General features: G+C 37.7%; 2 protein-coding genes across 6 annotated transcripts in view; both read left to right on the top strand.

Moving 5' to 3' along the window:
• Positions 1 to 48: 48 nt before the first annotated feature.
• LOC137009876 (uncharacterized) lies at positions 49 to 8,832 on the top strand. 2 transcript variants are annotated; one of them, XR_010892974.1, is made up of 2 exons: positions 49 to 8,049; positions 8,342 to 8,832. XR_010892974.1 is itself a non-coding variant. In XM_067372482.1 (2 exons), exon 2 carries the CDS (start codon positions 1,656 to 1,658, stop codon positions 7,818 to 7,820), a length of 6,165 nt encoding a protein of 2,054 aa, XP_067228583.1. In that variant the 5' UTR covers positions 49 to 1,160; positions 1,453 to 1,655; the 3' UTR covers positions 7,821 to 8,832. The 2 variants fall into 2 exon arrangements, 1 of the variants encoding a protein (XP_067228583.1); XM_067372482.1 differs by having other exon boundaries at positions 49 to 1,160; positions 1,453 to 8,832.
• Positions 8,833 to 14,369: 5,537 nt separating this feature from the next.
• The window catches only part of LOC137009877 (E3 ubiquitin-protein ligase TRIM39-like), a 94,512-nt gene continuing 89,381 nt past the window's right edge, over positions 14,370 to 19,500 (top strand). For 2 of the 4 annotated variants that reach the window (XM_067372485.1, XM_067372483.1), the window contains exons 1-3: positions 15,382 to 15,411; positions 16,588 to 16,629; positions 17,878 to 18,579. In XM_067372485.1, the coding sequence (XP_067228586.1) occupies positions 15,396 to 15,411; positions 16,588 to 16,629; positions 17,878 to 18,579 (760 nt within the window). In that variant the 5' untranslated portion in view covers positions 15,382 to 15,395. Of the gene's footprint in view, positions 14,454 to 15,381; positions 15,412 to 16,587; positions 16,630 to 17,877; positions 18,580 to 19,500 lie in introns of those variants that run through there. The other 2 variants (XM_067372484.1, XM_067372487.1) reach the window with 2 other exon arrangements.

The following is a 19,500-nucleotide window of genomic DNA, read 5'->3' as shown; positions in this document are numbered from 1 at the left end:
CTGCCTCCTTGTCATTTCTGACTTATAACAAAAAACAGAACAATGTCTAAAAGCTGCTGTGTGACAAGGTGCACAGCAAACAAGCTAAAAAACCCAGAAGTTTTTATAAGCTGTCGACCCAAAAAATGAGTGTTTAAGGACTAAAAAGTGGATACAGGCGATTGAGACAGAGCGTGACATGTTATATTACTATGAGAACTATGTCCACTGGAGGGGAACGTAATCAGCGACAGGAAATATAATATATAAAACTGACATTTGGATATTTGACTTAACAGTGACTAAATGTTTACTGCACACGTAGACATGCTGAGGCATACTGAGTGTCGGGATCCCAAAATTTACCCATTCTTCCTGCTGATGCTTCACGTCTTATTGCCTGTATCCACTTTTGTCTCCTTAAAGGCTGGCTTTTACGGTTCGGTAGCTTATAAAAACTTAGTTCTGTTTTTTTAGCTTGTTTGCTGTACACCTTGTCACATAGCAGCTTTTAGTCATTGTTCTGTTTTTTGTTATAAGTCAGGCAGGAGGCAGCCTAACGCAATACAAAGTCAATGGAGACGGTTGGATTGTTTCCCCCCCGGTGTGGGCGTGGCATAAATGCGCTCTGTCTCTATGGCTGTTTCTCAATAGGCCCTTTTCACAATGACGTCAGTTAACTTCCGCCTATCCACAAAGCAATGGATTTTAGATCATTTTACATTATACCAGTTTACAAAAACTGCAATATATTAAGATTGTGTAATTTGTAAGAAGTGTATTGAAAATACAAAACGGAAGTATGTGATAATTTAATTCCCTGTATATCAGTATATTTCAAGTGTGTTAATGATTAGTTAACTTAAAGTGTGCTATTTTGAAACAACTAATTTTGTACTAAGTATATTTTAGTTGTAATTAAGTTGTATAAAACACAACTTTAAGTATGTTTAGTGTACTTTTGTGAGCTAAATTGGAACAGCTTCAAGTATTGTTGAGCTAAATCTCAGGAATGGGTTTCAAAAAACTACACTTCCCAGAGTGCACCAGCAGCAGCAAACTGGCTGACACTGATTGAGAGCACCTGTAAAAACATGGAGGTTCTCATTCATTTAAACAAAGGAACTTCAGAGAGAAGACACTCCAAGTTCACTCAAAGATTCAGTCCAAAGACGCCAATGGTTGGTGAAATGTTTTATTTAATTTCATGATGTTTAAAATGCTGCTTAATATGTTCAAATATGTTTAACTGCTCTGTAGATTGGTTAAACACTTTGCAGCATTGACTTAATTGATTTTGTGTTTAAATGAGTTTGTGCTAAATTTCATTTTGAGTTTGGAAAAGAAAAATGTAAATGTACTATTCTTTTGTATTTTATACAAGTTTAATGTTAAAACTTTACTAAAACATATGAAACTGTTTATTTAAAATGTTTAGTTAAAATGGTAACATTTATTTCTCTGTCTTTAAAGGTTTACAACCTAATTTACTAAATCAACTGACAAAGCCAAAAAGAAAATTAAAAGTGTTTGAGTGGAAATTTGAGTTGTCCTTGTGTCCTTTGGAAGTTGAACAAGAGCAGGACTTGACAGTTGTAAACCACGCGGAGCGGCCTGGCCCTGAGGATAAACGGCTTCAGATCCAGAAATAAGCTGTTGACGCAGAGGAAGTCAAGATGGCGGAAGATGTCCTGGGGAAGTCGGTCCAGCAGCTCAAAAAGGAGAGGACCACTGCAAAAAGCAACTTCACCAGACAAGCTAACTTCATTTCAAGAGGAGCAAGCAGCATGCTTCAAGTGGAATTAAGGGAGGAATTCACCAAGCTTTCAAACTGTTTCAGAAAGATGCTCGATGCCAATGATGACTACAGGATTGGACTGGAGGCTGACATCAAGACTGAGGATAAAGAAGCAGGTCTTGACGAACAGCAAGAGGCCGACATTGATAGATCTGTAAAAGAAGGAGAAACAAAGTTGGCAGAGATAAGGGACATTGTTCAAACAAACCTGTGGTCGAGGTATGGAAGAAGTGAACTTCTTGTGGCAATCCTAGAAGCAGAAAAAGCCAATGATAGAGCGGCTGATGTACATGTGGAAAGTGCCAATTTGGAGGGCTATGAAGTGCACCTCACCCTCTTGGAAAAGAGAATAAAAGAGGCTATCTCAGCAATGTCAACATGGGAGAGATGGATCCCTGTGGAATTAAAGGATGAATTAGATGGAAGAGTCAAAGACGTAAGAGCATCCTACTACAGGCTTGAATTAAGGAGAGCTGAATTTGCCACTGCACGGACGATCAATGAGCAAGGCACAGGAGTGAAAGTACTACCCCAACCAGCAGCATCCACACCAATAGTGAGAATCAAGCCAACCACTCTACCTATCTTCAATGGGAGCAAGAGAGAATATCACAGATGGAGGAAAGACTGGGAAAGCCTGCAAAAGCAGGGAGAACCATCCGGATCAACTGAAGTTAAGAAAATTCAACTCTTGGAGAGTGTGGATGTCAAAATCTCAAAAGACCTTAGACTTTCAACATACACCACTGCCAATGACATGTTCAGAGTCCTGGAGAACAGATATGGCAACAAGTCAACCATCACTGTGGAAATCCTTGAAGAGCTGGAGAAGATGCCACATGTGAAGGGGAACCAGCCAAGAAAGGTCATTGACGTCATACAGTCAGTGGAGAAGGCCCTAGCAGATCTCACGGAATTAGGAAACTCTGGAGCCATAAAGAACCCACTGGTAATTAAATCCATTGAAAGCAAGTTGCCTGACTTTATTAAAAGAGACTGGTTGATGTTCATGGTTGAACCTAGAAACAATGTCACATCAGATAACCACTTTGACATGCTCTTGAAGTTCCTTAAAAGTCAAGAAGAAATACTAGAGAGACTCGAACAGCTCAGAACTGTGGAGAAGATGGAGAAACCAGATCGTTTAGACAAGAAATATGACAGAAAGATTGCCTCAACAAAAACTACTAAGAAAGAAGAGCTTGATGAGGTATGTGGTGTCTGTGGTGATAGTGGGCACAACAACAAAATCTTTTTCTGTAGAAAGTTCAAAAGACTTAAGCTACCTGAAAAGAAAGCTGTATTGAGAAATCTGGGAGCATGCAGAAAATGTCTTGTATGCCATGATGGAGATGGATACTGCAGAGACACTTTCCTATGCAGAAATAAAGATTGTAAAAGGGAAGGTGGTGCCCCAGACCACCATTTTTTCCTCTGCCCAAAAGGAGAAGTCAAAAGAGGGGAAGAGAGAAAGAGTGGAAAAGACAGCAAATGTGAAAGCAAACTAACAGAGGAACAAGAGGAGTTCTTGTCTGAACTTTCCCCAGAAATGGCAGATCGATGCAGAAAGGCTTTCACCAACACCAACAAAACCGCAGTGACACTCGATGCTTCAGGCCAGTCTGAGCTACTGCAGAGAAATGGGCTCTCTGAACTTCCTGTCATCATGATGTTGATGCGAGTCACTGCAAACGCAGGGCAGAAGATTGGGACTTTAATTGACCTTGCTTCAGACACAAACTACATTACCCATAAGGCTGCTGAAAGACTGAAGTTAAGAAATGAGAAGATAACTTTAGTTGTGCATGGGGTTGGTGGAATGACCATGGAGGTGAACACACAAAGGTATCTCCTCAAGGTCAGAGTCAAGACTCCTAAAGGAACAGAGAGGGCTCATGAAATGGTCTGCTACGGCTTGGATGAAATCGCCAGAGTGCATCAAGTAATTGAACCTGAGAAGTTGAAAAAATTCTTCCCAGAAGTCAAACTTAAAGAATTGGAAAGACCAGAAGAGGTTGAACTTCTCATTAGCCACCGAGAGGGAAGACTCGCTCCCCAGAGGGTAAAAATCATCGGAGACCTCGTCTTGTGGGAGGGTCCTTTGGGGAAGACAGTGGGTGGAGCACATCCTGAGTTGTTTGAAGAAGTGGAGGTTGCAGCATATGAGTCCAAAACACACTTTGCTCGCTCCATGAGGACAGCAGCTGTCAAATATCAAGAAATTACAGGTCTAACAACTGACACAGCTGCACAGCTACAGCAGGAGGATGTGGCTCAGGCCAAAATTACAGCTGCTAGTAACCGTGAGTTCCTTGAGTGGTGGCACTGGGACAGCATCGGAGCTGCATGTGAGCCAAGATGCGGAGGATGCAAATGTGGAAACTGTCCACCAGGAGGAAAAGAAATGACCCTGGCAGAGGAGAGGGAGCTTGAGATCATTAAAGGAGGCCTCACCTACAAGAAGGGGGATGATCACACACCAGCTCCACATTGGGATGCAAAGTATCCTTGGACAGTAAATCCAACCTCTCTCCCAAACAACAAAGGTGCAGTCCAGGCTTGTTTCTTAAGGATGGAAAAGCAACTAAGCAGAGAGCCAGATTGGAAAGTCGCATATGCTACCCAGATCCATGAAATGGTCGAACGAGGCGCAGCCATAAAACTCACCAACAAAATCATGGACAAGTGGAACGGACCAGTGTGGTACGTAAGCCACCTGGTGGCGCCAAACCCTCATTCGGTGACAACACCAGTTCGTATTGTATGGAATAGTAGCCAGAAATACAGAGGTGTGAGTATGAATGATCTTCTTCTGAAGGGACCAGACGTTCTCAACCCTATCAGAGCTGTCCTGTTGAGGTTCAGAGAAGGGATGCATGCATCTCTAGGAGACATCAAAAAGATGTACAACTCTGTATGGCTGGAGGAGCGTGAGATGCATCTTCACAGGTTTCTCTGGAGGGACAGCCCAGATGAAGAGATAAGTGAATATGCAATTACCAGAGTCAACATTGGGGACAGACCTGCTGGTTGCATTGCTCAGTTGGCTATGAGGGAAACAGCACGGCTGCCCAACTTTATTCATTTGGAGGATGAGCGCAAAGTCATTGAAGAGGACAGTTATGTGGATGACCTCTTAACCTCCCAAAATGACCTGGATAGACTTGAAAAAATCACAGCAAATGTTGAAGAGATCTTGAAAGCTGGAGGTTTCTTTCTCAAGCCATGGGTCCGGTCAGGGCAAAGTGGGAGGCAAGGAATGGAGGCGGAGGTTCTAACAAAGAAAGGTAAAACCACCTTAATTCTTCCAAATCAAATGAGGGACGAAGACAACAAAGCCTTGGGCATCGGCTACCAAGTGGATGAAGACAAGCTCTATATGTTAACCTCAGTTAACTTTTCCAAAAGAAAGAAGAAGATGAGAGTTGGAAAAGATCTTCTCAAGGAGGAGGTGAGAACTGAGACACCTAATCCACTGACTAGGAGAGCTCTCTTAAGTCAAGTAGCTGGACTGTACGACCCAATTGGTTTAGTTACACCTGCCAAACAGAAGGGAGCAATACTTGTTAGAAAAGCATTCCAAGAGGGAGGGGGTGGGAAACTAACCCAAGAAACCTGGGACCAACCTCTCTCAGAAAGGCTCAGAGAAGAAGCCATACAGCTGTTTGAAGAATATGTGCAGCTTGGGCAGGTGAAATTCCACAGGAGTCTCACACCAGCTGGCTGGGTAGGGAAACCTTGGGGCATTACATTCTCTGATGGAAGTGACAAAACCTTTGGAGCTGTGATGTACTTAAGATGGAAGACAAGTCAAGGCACTGAAGTTCGATTCGTTGAATCAAAAGCCAAGCTGACACCCCTGGATCAGAAGGGAGAAGCTGTAAAAGCTGAGATCTGTGGTGCTGTCTTTGCAGCCAGGATCAGAAAGTATGTGGAAAAGCATGCTCGAATGAAGATTGAGAGATGGTTCCATCTACTCGACAGTCAAACGGTCTTGGGAGCCATTCAAAGAGTCAGTTATGGGTACAAAACCTTCTTTGCAAATAGAGTGGGTGAAATCCAGAAGGCTGGACCAGTGCAAGACTGGTGGTGGATTAGTGGAGATCTAAATATAGCTGACATCATAACAAGAGGGGGCGCTCCTGAAGATTTGAAGGAGAATTCCACATGGCAAAATGGACCAGAGTTCCTTAAGTGGCCAGTGAAGGAGTGGCCTATAAAATCAGCTGGAGAGGTTGCAGCTAATGCCAGGGAGAGTGTAAACAAGCTCCAGAGGAAGGCATTCTCAGGTGCATTAACAAGAGCTCAAGCAAGAAGGGGTCAGCAAAAAGAAGTACTACAAGCCACTAAGGAAAGTCCAAAGAGTGAAACTCAAGAGGAAAAACCTGTAGTAAACCCAACTCTTCCTCTAAGAAGTAAGCCCACTGGCTGGGTTAAGGATCTTGTGGAAGTACGAAGATTCAGTAGCCTGTCCAAACTGGTGAGAGTCATTGCCTGGGTTTGTCTAGCTGCCAAGCAATGGCTGAAGAGGAAGCACCGGGCCCCTAAACAGTCAAAGTGGGAGGTAACATCACCCAAGCAAGCTGTGCTGACTGTCAAAGAACATGAAGATGCACTCAAAGACCTCTTCCTCGCAGCTCAAGAAGGAACAACTTTTTCAGACACAACTCTAAGCAGACTGGTAGTATACAAAGATGTGAAGTCGGGACTTCTAGTTTGTGGAGGCAGAATTCAGACCTTCAACGAAGATAAAACAGCAGTGCCAGTTTTACCATTTGAAGCATGGGTGTCTACATTGCTGGCACAAGAATCCCACAAAGTAAACCACGAGGGAGTGGCAGGAACTCTTCTCCGGATGAGGAAGAAAGCCTGGGTAATAAAAGGCCGGAGACTTGCCAAGAAAATGGTTGATAGCTGTGTGATTTGCAGGAAAAACAAAGCAAAACAGTGTCAACAAATCATGGCTGACCTGCCTCTAGAGCGAACAGCCCCAGCTGCACCTTTTGAATTCACCACCATGGACCTGTTCGGCCCTTATGAAGTGAAAGATGAGGTCAAGAAGAGAACTAGACTCAGAGTATGGGGAATAGTCTTCTGCTGCATGGCTTCCCGGGCCATACACACTGAAGTGGTGAGTGACATGTCATCTGAAGGATTCCTGCTAGCCTATCAAAGGTTCACTTCACTGAGAGGACACCCCAGGAAACTCTGGTCAGACCCTGGCACTAACTTTGTGGGAGCCAAACCTGCTCTAGAGAAGCTTCACAAATTTCTTGACCGACTAAACAAATCTGAACTTGAAGACACAGCTGCCAAGCATGGTACGGAATGGTCGTGGAAGATCCACCCTGCAGACTCTCCCCATAGGAATGGAGCAGCAGAGGCAGCTGTCAAAGTAGTGAAGCGGGCATTGAGCAACCTTGGTGGAGATGGAGTTTTCACATGGGGAGAATTCCAAACTTTTCTCTTCATGGTAGCCAACCTTGCAAATGAGAGACCCATCGATGCAAGAACTCAAAGCAGAGAAGACTGTGTAGAGTACATCACCCCGAATTCTCTGCTTTTAGGACGTGCCAATCCAAAGGGAGACCCTGGAGATTTCCAGTTCGATGGCTACCCTTACAAAAGACTTAAACATATTCAAGCAGAGGTAAGCAATTTCTGGAAGAAGTGGAGCCAATTGGCTGGACCAAATCTATTCATAAGAAGCAAATGGCACACGAAAGAGCGAAATGTTGCGGTTGGAGATGTGGTCTGGTTGGCTGACCAAAATGCCCTGAGAGGACAGTACAAGTTGGCTAGAGTGGTCAGTGTCAATGCTGACAGCAAAGGCATCGTAAGAGATGTGCTTGTGAAGACTTTTCCCAGCTATCCTGTTCACATCACAAAGGCAAATGGCAAAGAAGGGCCCACAAGAGCAAATAGTGAAAGAACCAAGAGGCTTCAAACCAAAATTCCAGCCGCAATTCTTCATAGAGATGTCAGACGGCTTGTTATTCTACTTCCCATTGAAGAACAAGCAAAGGACCAAGGGCTTGTGTGACCTCTCTGGATTTTGAAAAACCAGGAGCTCAAGTGGGAGGTGTTGAGCTAAATCTCAGGAATGGGTTTCAAAAAACTACACTTCCCAGAGTGCACCAGCAGCAGCAAACTGGCTGACACTGATTGAGAGCACCTGTAAAAACATGGAGGTTCTCATTCATTTAAACAAAGGAACTTCAGAGAGAAGACACTCCAAGTTCACTCAAAGATTCAGTCCAAAGACGCCAATGGTTGGTGAAATGTTTTATTTAATTTCATGATGTTTAAAATGCTGCTTAATATGTTCAAATATGTTTAACTGCTCTGTAGATTGGTTAAACACTTTGCAGCATTGACTTAATTGATTTTGTGTTTAAATGAGTTTGTGCTAAATTTCATTTTGAGTTTGGAAAAGAAAAATGTAAATGTACTATTCTTTTGTATTTTATACAAGTTTAATGTTAAAACTTTACTAAAACATATGAAACTGTTTATTTAAAATGTTTAGTTAAAATGGTAACATTTATTTCTCTGTCTTTAAAGGTTTACAACCTAATTTACTAAATCAACTGACAAAGCCAAAAAGAAAATTAAAAGTGTTTGAGTGGAAATTTGAGTTGTCCTTGTGTCCTTTGGAAGTTGAACAAGAGCAGGACTTGACAAGTATACTTAGTACACTTTAAGTTCATGTCTGTGTAGGGACTAATTGCATGCTTGATTAGTGATATTAAAGTGTACTTATTTTGTGTTATAACTATACTTTATTTGTTATAAGTATATTTTATTTGTGTTATAAATATACTTTGTGTTATAAGTATACTTTATTTGTGTTGTAAGTACACTTTATTTGTGATTTAAGTACATTACAAATTAATTAGTCTTCCGAACACACAAGCAATATACTATGAATATATTAAGATTGTATAATTTGTAAGAAGTATTGAAAATACAAAACAGATGTGTTAATTTAATGTTATTCCCTGTAGAAATAATTTGATTTTGTTCATTTAATGCTGTAATAATGAGTACTGTTGTAAATCCTCTGTATATTTTTGTATGCGACGATCTTGTTCTGCAATAAAGAGATGAATGATGATGTTATTTTACTATGGTAAAAATGCCATGTACATGAGTCTGTTTTTACAACATTAAGAGTCTTCATGTAGAAATAGTATTATATTAAACACAGTTTTTATTATTATGCATGTCATATTTATCAAAATAAAACTGAAAAAATAGACTTTGATATTTAAAAAGAATAAGCTTATGTTGATCATCATTGTACATACAGGCACTGAAATAAGTAGTACTTTAATGAATGAAAAGTTTTTTTTTTCCGCACTTAAATGTCGGAAACATGCGTTTATTTCACAAATACATATAAACAGCTTCATCTGCAATAAAGACAGCAAAGTTTGCAAGTGACTACGGGCAGCAGAAAGTGTATGATGATGACATCATTAACAAATAAATATGGGGCCGTTAACACAGAGCACGTTTTTCCATTCCACACATACTTAAATAATGAATAATAAGAAATACATTTCACAAAAAACAGCAGAGAAGCTCATATTTGCACGGGATTGCATTTTAGCATATTTGTTTCAATAGCGACAGTCTTGAGAACATGCACAGTAAATCTGCACTGTTTTTTTTTTTTTTCAAGCTCATGTCCGCCTTTTGGGGAAGAAATTATCACTTGGGTATTTCAGTAATTTATGATGAACGCAAGGCAAAATGCACCGTTAAAGCAGTATGTGGTGGCAGACACATCCATGCTTATAAAATTTGGATAATCTATTAATATAATATTTCATACACTATCCGAGTTGGTTAGACAGAAAATAATTATATATACAGTTAAATTCCTGTTATTGATTTCTGATCACCAAGGAGACTGTTAAATAACAGTCTTGGGCTTTTTCCATTATGTGCACATCATGTAGATGCCTAGACAAAACAAGGAGTAGTTCTTGGACACACTGACACTCTCACACACAACCAGAAGTTGAAGACACACACACACACACACACACACACACACACACATTTATGCACATACATTTCTTACTTGTTATTACATGGGGATATCTAATGCTATTTCATGTATTCTGACTTATTTACACTGTTAAAGAGTTGGATTCTCATGCTAAACATGGGCAAAGTTTGAAAATACGAGTTGAACATATGACAGAGTATTTCTGTGCCAAATATATAAGTTCCGGTTGTGGACATGTCTCGCAGAATTTTTTTCAAGCACGGCCCTTTATTACGTAATAAACAGTGGAATTCCTTGTATAGGCACTTCTCCCTGATAAGTGTGCACACACACACACACACACACATCACCCAGAGCAAGAGCACACCAATCAATGCACTTCCTTCGGGATACGGAAGCCGAGAGATTTTTCAACAATGCGTACATCATTAAACAATGGCACTGATCAGGGAGTCGGCCACATTCATTTTCATGATATGCTGATTCACGACCTAGGGAGCTGATTAATCTAACAGAAACGCTATGCGTAGGTCCTAAAGATTGCGGCTGTAGCAAAAAAGTCACATGCCTGAAACCCATGAATACTTAGCCATTTCAAATGGAAAGATGTCAGCCAATCACAGCAGTGGGCGTTTACACTGCAGTCTCACAGCAGACACGCCCCTTAAAACAGAGCGTTCAAACCAGAGGCTAAAATCAGGGTAGGAAAAATGCCTTTTATTTCTAAATTATGAATTTATTTGATGTAAAAAAAAAAAATACTTAAATTATAAGTGCACCCCAGGAAACATTATTAAGCAATAACACAACGCAGTTCATGACCCCTTCAACAAGTTTGGTACAGTGTTGTTCCACCACTGCATTTATAATCAGATCCAAAACCAGTTTAGAACTGAGGTAGAAGTTTGAATTGTGAGAATTGCGAATTTTATCAATTAAAGCTACAATATGTAAATTGTTTGCCATTAGTGGTCGCTAGAGGCCTATTCAAAATTCAATTCAATTCAATTCACATTTATTTGTATAGCGCTTTTCACGATACATATCATTTCAAAGCAGCTTTACAGAGACTGCATGTCAACATTACAATTTAAAGAATGCAGTTAGCAAATAATGTAATAATTTAGGCAATTAATTTACAATCACTATTAGCAGTTTAACTGAATGTAGAAGCAATGAGCTCCTGAAAAATGAATTACATTAACAATAATTAGGATATAGAAATTGTGCAATGTGCATGTTGATCCAGATGAAAACAAAGGCACAGCTTGATGAGTGTTTGAGTGCAGAATCTTAGGTTTTCACCTCACAGCCGGTAGAAAACAATCGGGATAGGACTCGGGAAGAAATCATGTTCATGGATGTGATTATTAACGTTACTGTAGTATGAAGCAGAGCAGGAGCGAGTGTTGTGGAGCTGAACGAGGAGCTGGAGCGACTGATCAACACACGCCTCACGAGCAGCAGGACTTTTATTATGACACAGTCGCCGGTGCCGCTTCCGCTTTTCCGGTCATGAGTATGAGGAAACGCAGCTCTGTTTATCACATTAGATACATTTGAGAGTGTTGAAAATGATGTTATAACGTTACTCTGTGCGTTCGCTCGGCGGCTGCTGTGAGACACTGTTACACACTGCAGTAAGATAGATCCATTTTACAATATCATATTAAATGCTGGATGATTGTGTTGATAAATGGCATGCAATTAATTTTAAAGCGTATTGTATGATGGAGAAAATGCTGTATTACTGTTGTTAAAAATAAAGCTGCATCTGATTATGCTATTTTAGCTACTTCACAAAATAGTGTTTTTCTCTGAGGCATGGTAAAGCATGGTACTCGCAAAAAAAATCAAGAAAATTAGATTTAAACAATAAGACTAAACGTGTTGAGCTATATAACAATAATTAGTTTTCTATCTATAAATGTATCCAAACAGTTGTTCCCTTGTCTATTAAAACATGTAAATATTAAAGTGTCTTTGGTGTTTCCATGGTTTCTACAAAATCAAAGCGGAAACCGAGGGTAATGTGGGTATGACGCTATTGACAGGCGACTCCTCACACGTCCCTGAGCCTTGGCTAAAATTACAATTTTCTCACAATTTACTAATAGTTGGAAACATTTGGGATATTGTAAGTACTCAAGTGAACAAAATATATAACACTGGCCTAGTGGTTTTTGGATATTTAACTGCAAAATTCTTACATAGGCTATTGTAACTTTAATCAATTTATAAAAGAAGAAAGAAATTAAATACTGTAAAGTCAGACAAATACAATAATTAGGGGATGAAGTGAATCTTCATCCTGTACAAACCTCTCCATTCAGCTTGTAGTTTCTCGTCTTCAGCTTTACTTCATTGACACCGCCTCTCTCTTCACTTCTGTGATTATACCATCAATATCTAGCATGGACAGACATTATCTCCTTCATTTAACACATTTATATTTTAAACATGCTATTCTCACTCATGCCAGTTTCTTCTGAATCTGAGCTCATTTCAAAAACTGAGGTACTGCTATAAACCAGTGCAATAGCGCCACCTGCTGGCAGTATGGACCAGAAATGATCATCTCTGGAGGTATCAGGGCTACTCATCGTTTTCAGCTCCTCCAGTATCTACATCAGAGCTTTTTCCCTTTTGTGAGCTCTTTCTTTCTTTTTTTGTGATTTTACTGAAGGGTCTCTTTTATTTTAATTTTATCTTTATATTTAACTTTTCTCAGCTTTACTGAGTGTTTGATCTCTTGAATCTTCTTCATTCTCTTCTGGATGATCTGCTGCTCATCTGAACCAGATGATGAAACATACAGAAAAAAACACATTTCCATCTTCTGACTAAAAAAAACGGAAACACTTCAGTAATGGGAAACACATATTCACTATCAAATACAACTTTTGACTCCATGAACTCTTAATTTACTGCTTATTAATAGTTAGTAAGGTAGTTTTTGTTGTGTTTAAGTTCAGGTATTGGGTATGATTAAGGGATGTAGAATATGGTCATGTAGAATAAGGCATTAATATGTGCTTTATAAGCACTAATAAACAGCCAATATACTAGTAATATGCAGCTAATATATAAAGCAACTAATTAAAAGTGAGAATTGAACCCTAAAATAGTGTTACCAAAAATTCCTATTTGAATAATGAATGAATTCAAAACTTTAGTCTCCTTTTAGTCCATGTCTGTCAGATTTGAAGGTAACATATTGCAGTCTCAAAAATTTACAAAATTAATTTTTAGATGATTTAAGTAAAAAAAAGTGACAATATGCACAAAGAGGAAGATAAAGGGTAGAACAGTCTTTAATAACTCCACAAACTGGCAAACACGAGACACAACCATACCGGACAAAGATGAACTGAAAACACAAGACTTTAATACACTGACAAACGAGGTGGAGCACAGCTGATAGTGATGATGAAGGTGATCAGTAACTATGGTGACAAACTAGTGGTGGGAAATGGTGCAAAACAGGAATCCAAACAGGGTGAAATGGTGACAATTAATAATCTCCCTTTATGACTATCCCATGTTGCTAAAGTCATACAGGTTTGTTTATGCATTAAGATGATGTTTCCTCAACACAGGACATAGCCATGATATTTTGGGATCGTCAGCTCAGCTTCCTAACTCGTGAGCTTGTGAATCAGTATATGGTGTACATGAATCTGGGCGCTTGTAAGAACAGTAAAAGACACTGGCTCACACATTTGGACTCAGATGACTATTTCTGGTGACAACACAATGTCATTATTTTATAACTCAACTACTGGTATTCATGAACAGCAGCATTTTCTTGTTACATATACGTGCAAAAATTCAGGGATAAAAATGTTAATTAGGTTATGGTAATTACCTGTCTAGTGATTTATGTTTATGCAGAAATATAATAACATAATGGTTTGTATTGAAAAAAACAAACAAACATCTATCTCCAATCTCGTGTCGTAATGTGTAGTGAGTTGGCTTGGAAATTGATCTACAAGCACAGCTTCTCTCCACAATGTTATTTTTATTTGGAATAATCATTGTATTTTGTATAAACACAAACATTTTTTTTTTTTTTTTTTTTTTTTTTTTTTTTAGTTGGTTTGATAAAGGTATTGTTTTAGTTCGTCATTTGTTTAACACTCAGGGATATCTTATGACATATGACGAGTTTCTTATGCATTTTAATTTTCCTGTGACTCCCAAGGAATTCTCTCTTGTATTCTCTGCAGTCAATTCTGGTATTATTTCCTTATGTAGAGATATGTTGTCACCGGTTGATATGACCGTAATTGACCCAACTGATACAGTATGTGGTAAAATCACAGGTAATTTTTCACAGTCCAAAAGCAAAAAACAAATCTATTCGTTCTCTCTTTCTATATGGAGGTTGTTATTAAGTCTTGCTCCACTGTTTATTGGACTACATTTGTCCAGGACATTGATTGGGTAAGTGTTTGGTTATTACCTCATAAGTTTTTTATTACAAACAAGGTAAAAGAGATTTCTTTTAAGATAATACACAAATGCTACCCTGTCAAACATTTCCTTAGTAAGTTTAAGAAAGATACTGTTGTAATGTTGTTCTTTTTGCTCTTTGCATTTGGAAACAGTACCCCACATTTTTTGGAATTGTGATCATGTGAAAAAATAATGGTATGATGTATCTCTGTTTATTAAGAAAAACGTACTCTTTACTTTTGTTTTGCATTTTGTTTTTGGATTTATATGATAGCAGGAAGCTTTTGTAATTAATCTGTGAATTTTTTTAGTTAAATTTTACATTCATAAGTGTAAGTTTTCTAACAAAAAGCCCCTTTTCTCAGTAGTCCTTAAAGAATTTGAAAAGTACTTGTCCACTATTCAGTATAGTAATAATGGAAAAGCTATAAAGACTGTTTATCTGTGTAATGCCTTCAAACTTTTTGAATGATACAAAGGTCTTGTTTTTCTATGATTTTCCTTCTTCTTCTTCTGTAATGTGTGTGTTCTTTGCTCCCCTGGCTCCAAAGTATATGTGGTATTATTTTGTTGTTTAATGCAAAAAAAAAAAAAAAAAAAAAAAAAAAAATATATATATATATATATATATATATATATATATATATATATATATATATATATATATATATATATATATAGTATTTAGTATAATATATAGTATTTTTCTATATTACTGTAATATTTATACGAGTCAGATTTGGTACATTATTATGGTCAAAACGACATTGTACTTCAACAAAAATACTTTACAGCTCCTTTTATCAGTCCATTCAAATGTTTCAAATACATAGACACAATATACAATATGGTGCGATAAACCAACAATAAATAAATAAATAAACTAATGTTAAACAAAAGGCGCAGCTTGCACAATCTACTCATTGGTTGTCTCGTTAAGATGACGCTAAAGTGCGTTCCAATATATATATATATATATATATATATATATATATATATATATATATAGTTTTTTTGACCCCTACACCCTTCATCCCGAAGCTGAGGGTAAACAGCCTCAGGCAACAGGTGTGTTTTTCTCACCTTCCGTACCGAACAGACTTTCGCTTTCAGTTCAGTTTCTGTCACGAGCATATAATGGCGTCTAGTTCAGGTAAGAATCAAATCAGACCAAAAAAATGCGTTTATCAAGATAAAATACTGTATATACTGGAAATCCTAATGGCAAGTATTATTTTATTATATTTATTTAATAATAGCCTACAGTAAATATCTAATAAATGCTTGAAAATATATCGGTAGGCCTACAAATAGGTAAATGCGCTTTTCTTTCATTGTAATCCAGTGCGCGGTTTGCTCGAATACGTTTTCTTTTTAGGAAGGCAGAATAGTAAGACAGAGAGTCCTATAAATGTGATCCTATCATAATAATAATAATAAGGCAAAGTTTGTCACCATGTGAAATCATAAAGCAGCAGTTTTCAGTAACATCGCATTATATTAACCACTTCCTCAAATGGTGTACTATTTTATTTTATTCACTTTTTATCAACACTCATATAGGCTACTGCGCTATTTTGCTTATATTGTAAAAAAAAAAAAAAAAAGAAAAAAAAAAGAAGCAGATTCATTTTTAAAAGTTTTGAGTATGTTTGTCAGAATAAAAAAAGATTATGAGATCTACATGCACTGCAAAAAAGCATTTTGAATAGAAATAAGTGAGAAATAAATAAAAAAGAGCATATTTAATGATCGATATGTGACTAATCTTCAACACACATTGCCTTCAGAAGATAGATATGGTCATATACTGCAGCCATTCATTAGCCTAAATAAATCTGATGCAATGAGAGGGATTTTTTTACTTCTCAATATTGTATTTAATTTAACTTTATTTTATCTGCAGGAAACAGATATGTGTATAGTGTGTATTTTAATAATACACACTATGTATTATTAAAAGCGCTATACAAATAAATGTGAATTGAAATGAATAGAAATCTGTAATGACAGTGCAAAGATCATCCAGACAAGGAAGCCACTAACATGACTGGTGGTAAAAACAAAACAAACAAACAAATAAAAAAAGATTGTGCAGATGTAAATAGTATTGAAAAAAGGAAAAGATGAAAAATGTATTATTTACTTATTCCCATGTAGGCAATAAACGTTTGTGCATTCTGAAAGAAAGAATATAATACTGAGGTGGAATAATAAATGTTGGTAAATTGTTCTTTTTGTGTGAATTAATTCTTTAATAAATAAAGATGAAACACAATCTGGTAAAATAATTTGCCAAATTTTAAATTCCATGTTATTTTATTTGCAGTTCAAAGAGGATGTGGAAGTATATCTCTTGAGCAACCTAATAGTAAGTCAACAAATATGATAATTCATAATATTCAGTACTGTAAATATCAAAATCCTTGAGAAACTGTGTGTCTAAAGGCAGGTTTATATATACACTACTGGTTAAAAGTTGTTGAACTAAGATTTTTTAATTAGTTTTTAAAAGAAGTTTCTTCTGCTCACAAAGGCTTCATTTGATCCAAAATACAGTAAAATCAGTAATATTGTGAAATATTTTTACAATTTAAAATATCTGTTTTCTATTTGAATATATAGTAAAGTGTAATTTATTCCTGTGATCAAAGCTGAATTTTCAGCATCATTACTCCAGTCTTCAGTGTCACATGATCCTTCAGAAATCCTTCATATTGTCTTAAAGGGTTAGTTCACCCAAAAATGAAAAGTTCTGTCATTAATTACTCACCCTCATGTCGTTCCACACCCGTAAGACCTTCGTTTATCTTCAGAACACAAATTAAGATATTTTTGTTGAAATCCGATGGCTCAGTGAGGCCTACATAGCCAGCAATGACACTTCCTCTGTCAAGATCCATTAATGTACTAAAAACATATTTAAATCAGTTCATGTGAGTACAGTGGTTCAATATTAATATTATAAAGGGACAAGAATATTTTTTTATTATTTTTTTTTTTTAAATTAACGATTTCAAAACACTGCTTCAGGAAGCTTCAGAGCGTTATGAATCTTCTGTGTCGAATCAGCGGTTCGGAGCGCCAAAGTCACGTGATTTCAGCTGTTGGCAGTTTGACACAAGATCCGAATCATGATTCGACAGGCTGATTCATAACGCTCCGAAGCTTCCTGAAGCAGTGTTTTGAAATCAGCCATCACTATATAAGTCGTTATTTTGTTTTTTTGGCGCACCAAAAATATTCTCATCACTTTATAATATTAATATTGAACCACTGTACTCACATGAACTGATTTAAATATGTTTTTAGTACATTAATGGATCTTGAGAGAGGAAATGTCATTGCTGGCTATGTAGGCCTCACTGAGCCATCGGATTTCAACAAAAATATCTTAATTTGTGTTCTGAAGATGATCGAAGGTCTTACGGGTGTGGAATGACATGAGGGAGAGAAATAAATTACATTATTTTCATTTTTGGGTGAACTAACCCTTTAACATCTCCACTCATCTCAATGGCAGTTGTTGATCTGGTCCAGTACCTTCGATCTGAAATCTGACATCTCTGTTAATGGATCACGGGTCGAGTTTTACTGTTATTTGTGTTCTGTGTTCCAGTGAGTGATTTGAGGATTGTTCTGCTGGGAAAGAATATAACAGAAAACAACAGAGTGGGAAACTTCATCTTAGGAAGAGCAGCGTTTGAGAGTGAAGCACCTGCTGATGTAGAGCTGAACATTGAGAAACACAGAGGAAAACTGAAGGACAGAGACGTCACAGTCATCAACACTCCTCACCTGCTGAGGCCAAATCTGTCAATCACTCAGATCACACAGGGAGTGAAAGAGTGTGTGAATCTGTCTGCTCCTGGACCTCATGTGATCATACTTGTACTGCAGGAGAACGACTTCAGTGACAATGACAGACATAGAGTGAAATATGTGCTGAATGAATTCAGTAAGGAGGCTCCTATACACACTTTAGTGTTGACTGATGAGAGACAGATAAACAGTAACTGTATTCATCAATTAATAAAGGAGTGTGGAGGTGAACATCTTCAGTTTGATGAAAGAAAATCAGGTTTACACTCTGAGATACTTGAAAGAGTGGAGAAGATACTCAAAGAAAACCAGGTCCAATTTCTTATCTCTGACTTGTATGAGGAAGCAGGAGAAGAAACACCAGAAGATGGAGAGAAGAGGAGATCTGGAGGTTCAGTCACAGCAGAAGAAGAGGGAGATTTTGATCATGAAGATGATAGAAAAATCAAACAGAGAAACAAAGAGAAAAAGGAAGTCGCTGTCCAAAGGAAAACCTTGTGTAAGTTTTGTTGGCAAGAAAGTTAGTTTAACCCACACATACACCACTCCTTTAAAGAGAAAGACTAATTTAAGATAATAAAAAAAACAAATGTTTATAATGATAAATGATATTAAACAGTATTATCATTTTATGTCTACTGCAAACTCAGTAAACATACAGATTTTTTTTTTAATGTGACTGCATATCAATTTGTGGAGATTTGGTAAAAAATAAACTGATAATAAACATTATAACTGTAACAATGTTAAAGGCTCATGCAAGAAAGAAGTGGGAACCAGCGAACGATCAAAGTAAAGTTTAATCATAAAATAAACAACAAATTGAAAGTAATAAACCTTAGGGCTGGGAGAAAAATATTGATTCACCTATCACTTTTTTTTTTTTTTTTAAAGATTTTAAAGATTTTTTTTTATTCCAGAATCAATATTAATTTAATTAAATTTCCTTATTTTAGTCATTGCTTATAGCCGAGGTGGACAGAAGTTACCCACTTTTCTTCAAAATGTCTCGTTATCTATGCGTGTCAAGTTTAAGTGGATGAGAGAAAGCGATGTGAAACTACCCAGCACTTCAAAGAAAGAGAAACACATCACAAAGTCAGCAATAGCGATCAAAATAGTTTCATTTAATTGGTCAAGTTTGGGCTTTCAGCACGCTGAGGCAGCGTTTGTGACTGGTTCATGTTCTCACTGTGGGAACAGGACCATTGCGATGTTGAGATCGAGACTCGACTAGAAACAGTGTAGAGTCTTCTCTGTCACACCCCGACCTTGTTCCTCTTCTCGTGAGAGGACTACTTTGGCTGGTGGCCAGGGTGATCTGAGGGTCACGGTGTGGGCTTCCCCGACGAGTCAGACTTGGGCCACACCCCCCTCACTTCCGGTTGAAATTCCTGAGCCTCCTACTCAGGGACCCAGT

This window comes from Chanodichthys erythropterus, chromosome 20, assembly GCF_024489055.1.
Source record: "Chanodichthys erythropterus isolate Z2021 chromosome 20, ASM2448905v1, whole genome shotgun sequence".
NCBI lineage: Eukaryota > Metazoa > Chordata > Actinopteri > Cypriniformes > Xenocyprididae > Chanodichthys > Chanodichthys erythropterus.
The sequence above is the reverse complement of the archived record's forward strand: the minus strand, read 5'-3'. Positions and strand labels throughout refer to the sequence as shown.

Bases quoted from the DNA above. Each gene is read 5' to 3' on its own strand.
- LOC137009876 (XM_067372482.1), top strand. From the start codon at position 1,656: ATGGCGGAAGATGTCCTGGGGAAGTCGGTCCAGCAGCTCAAAAAGGAG.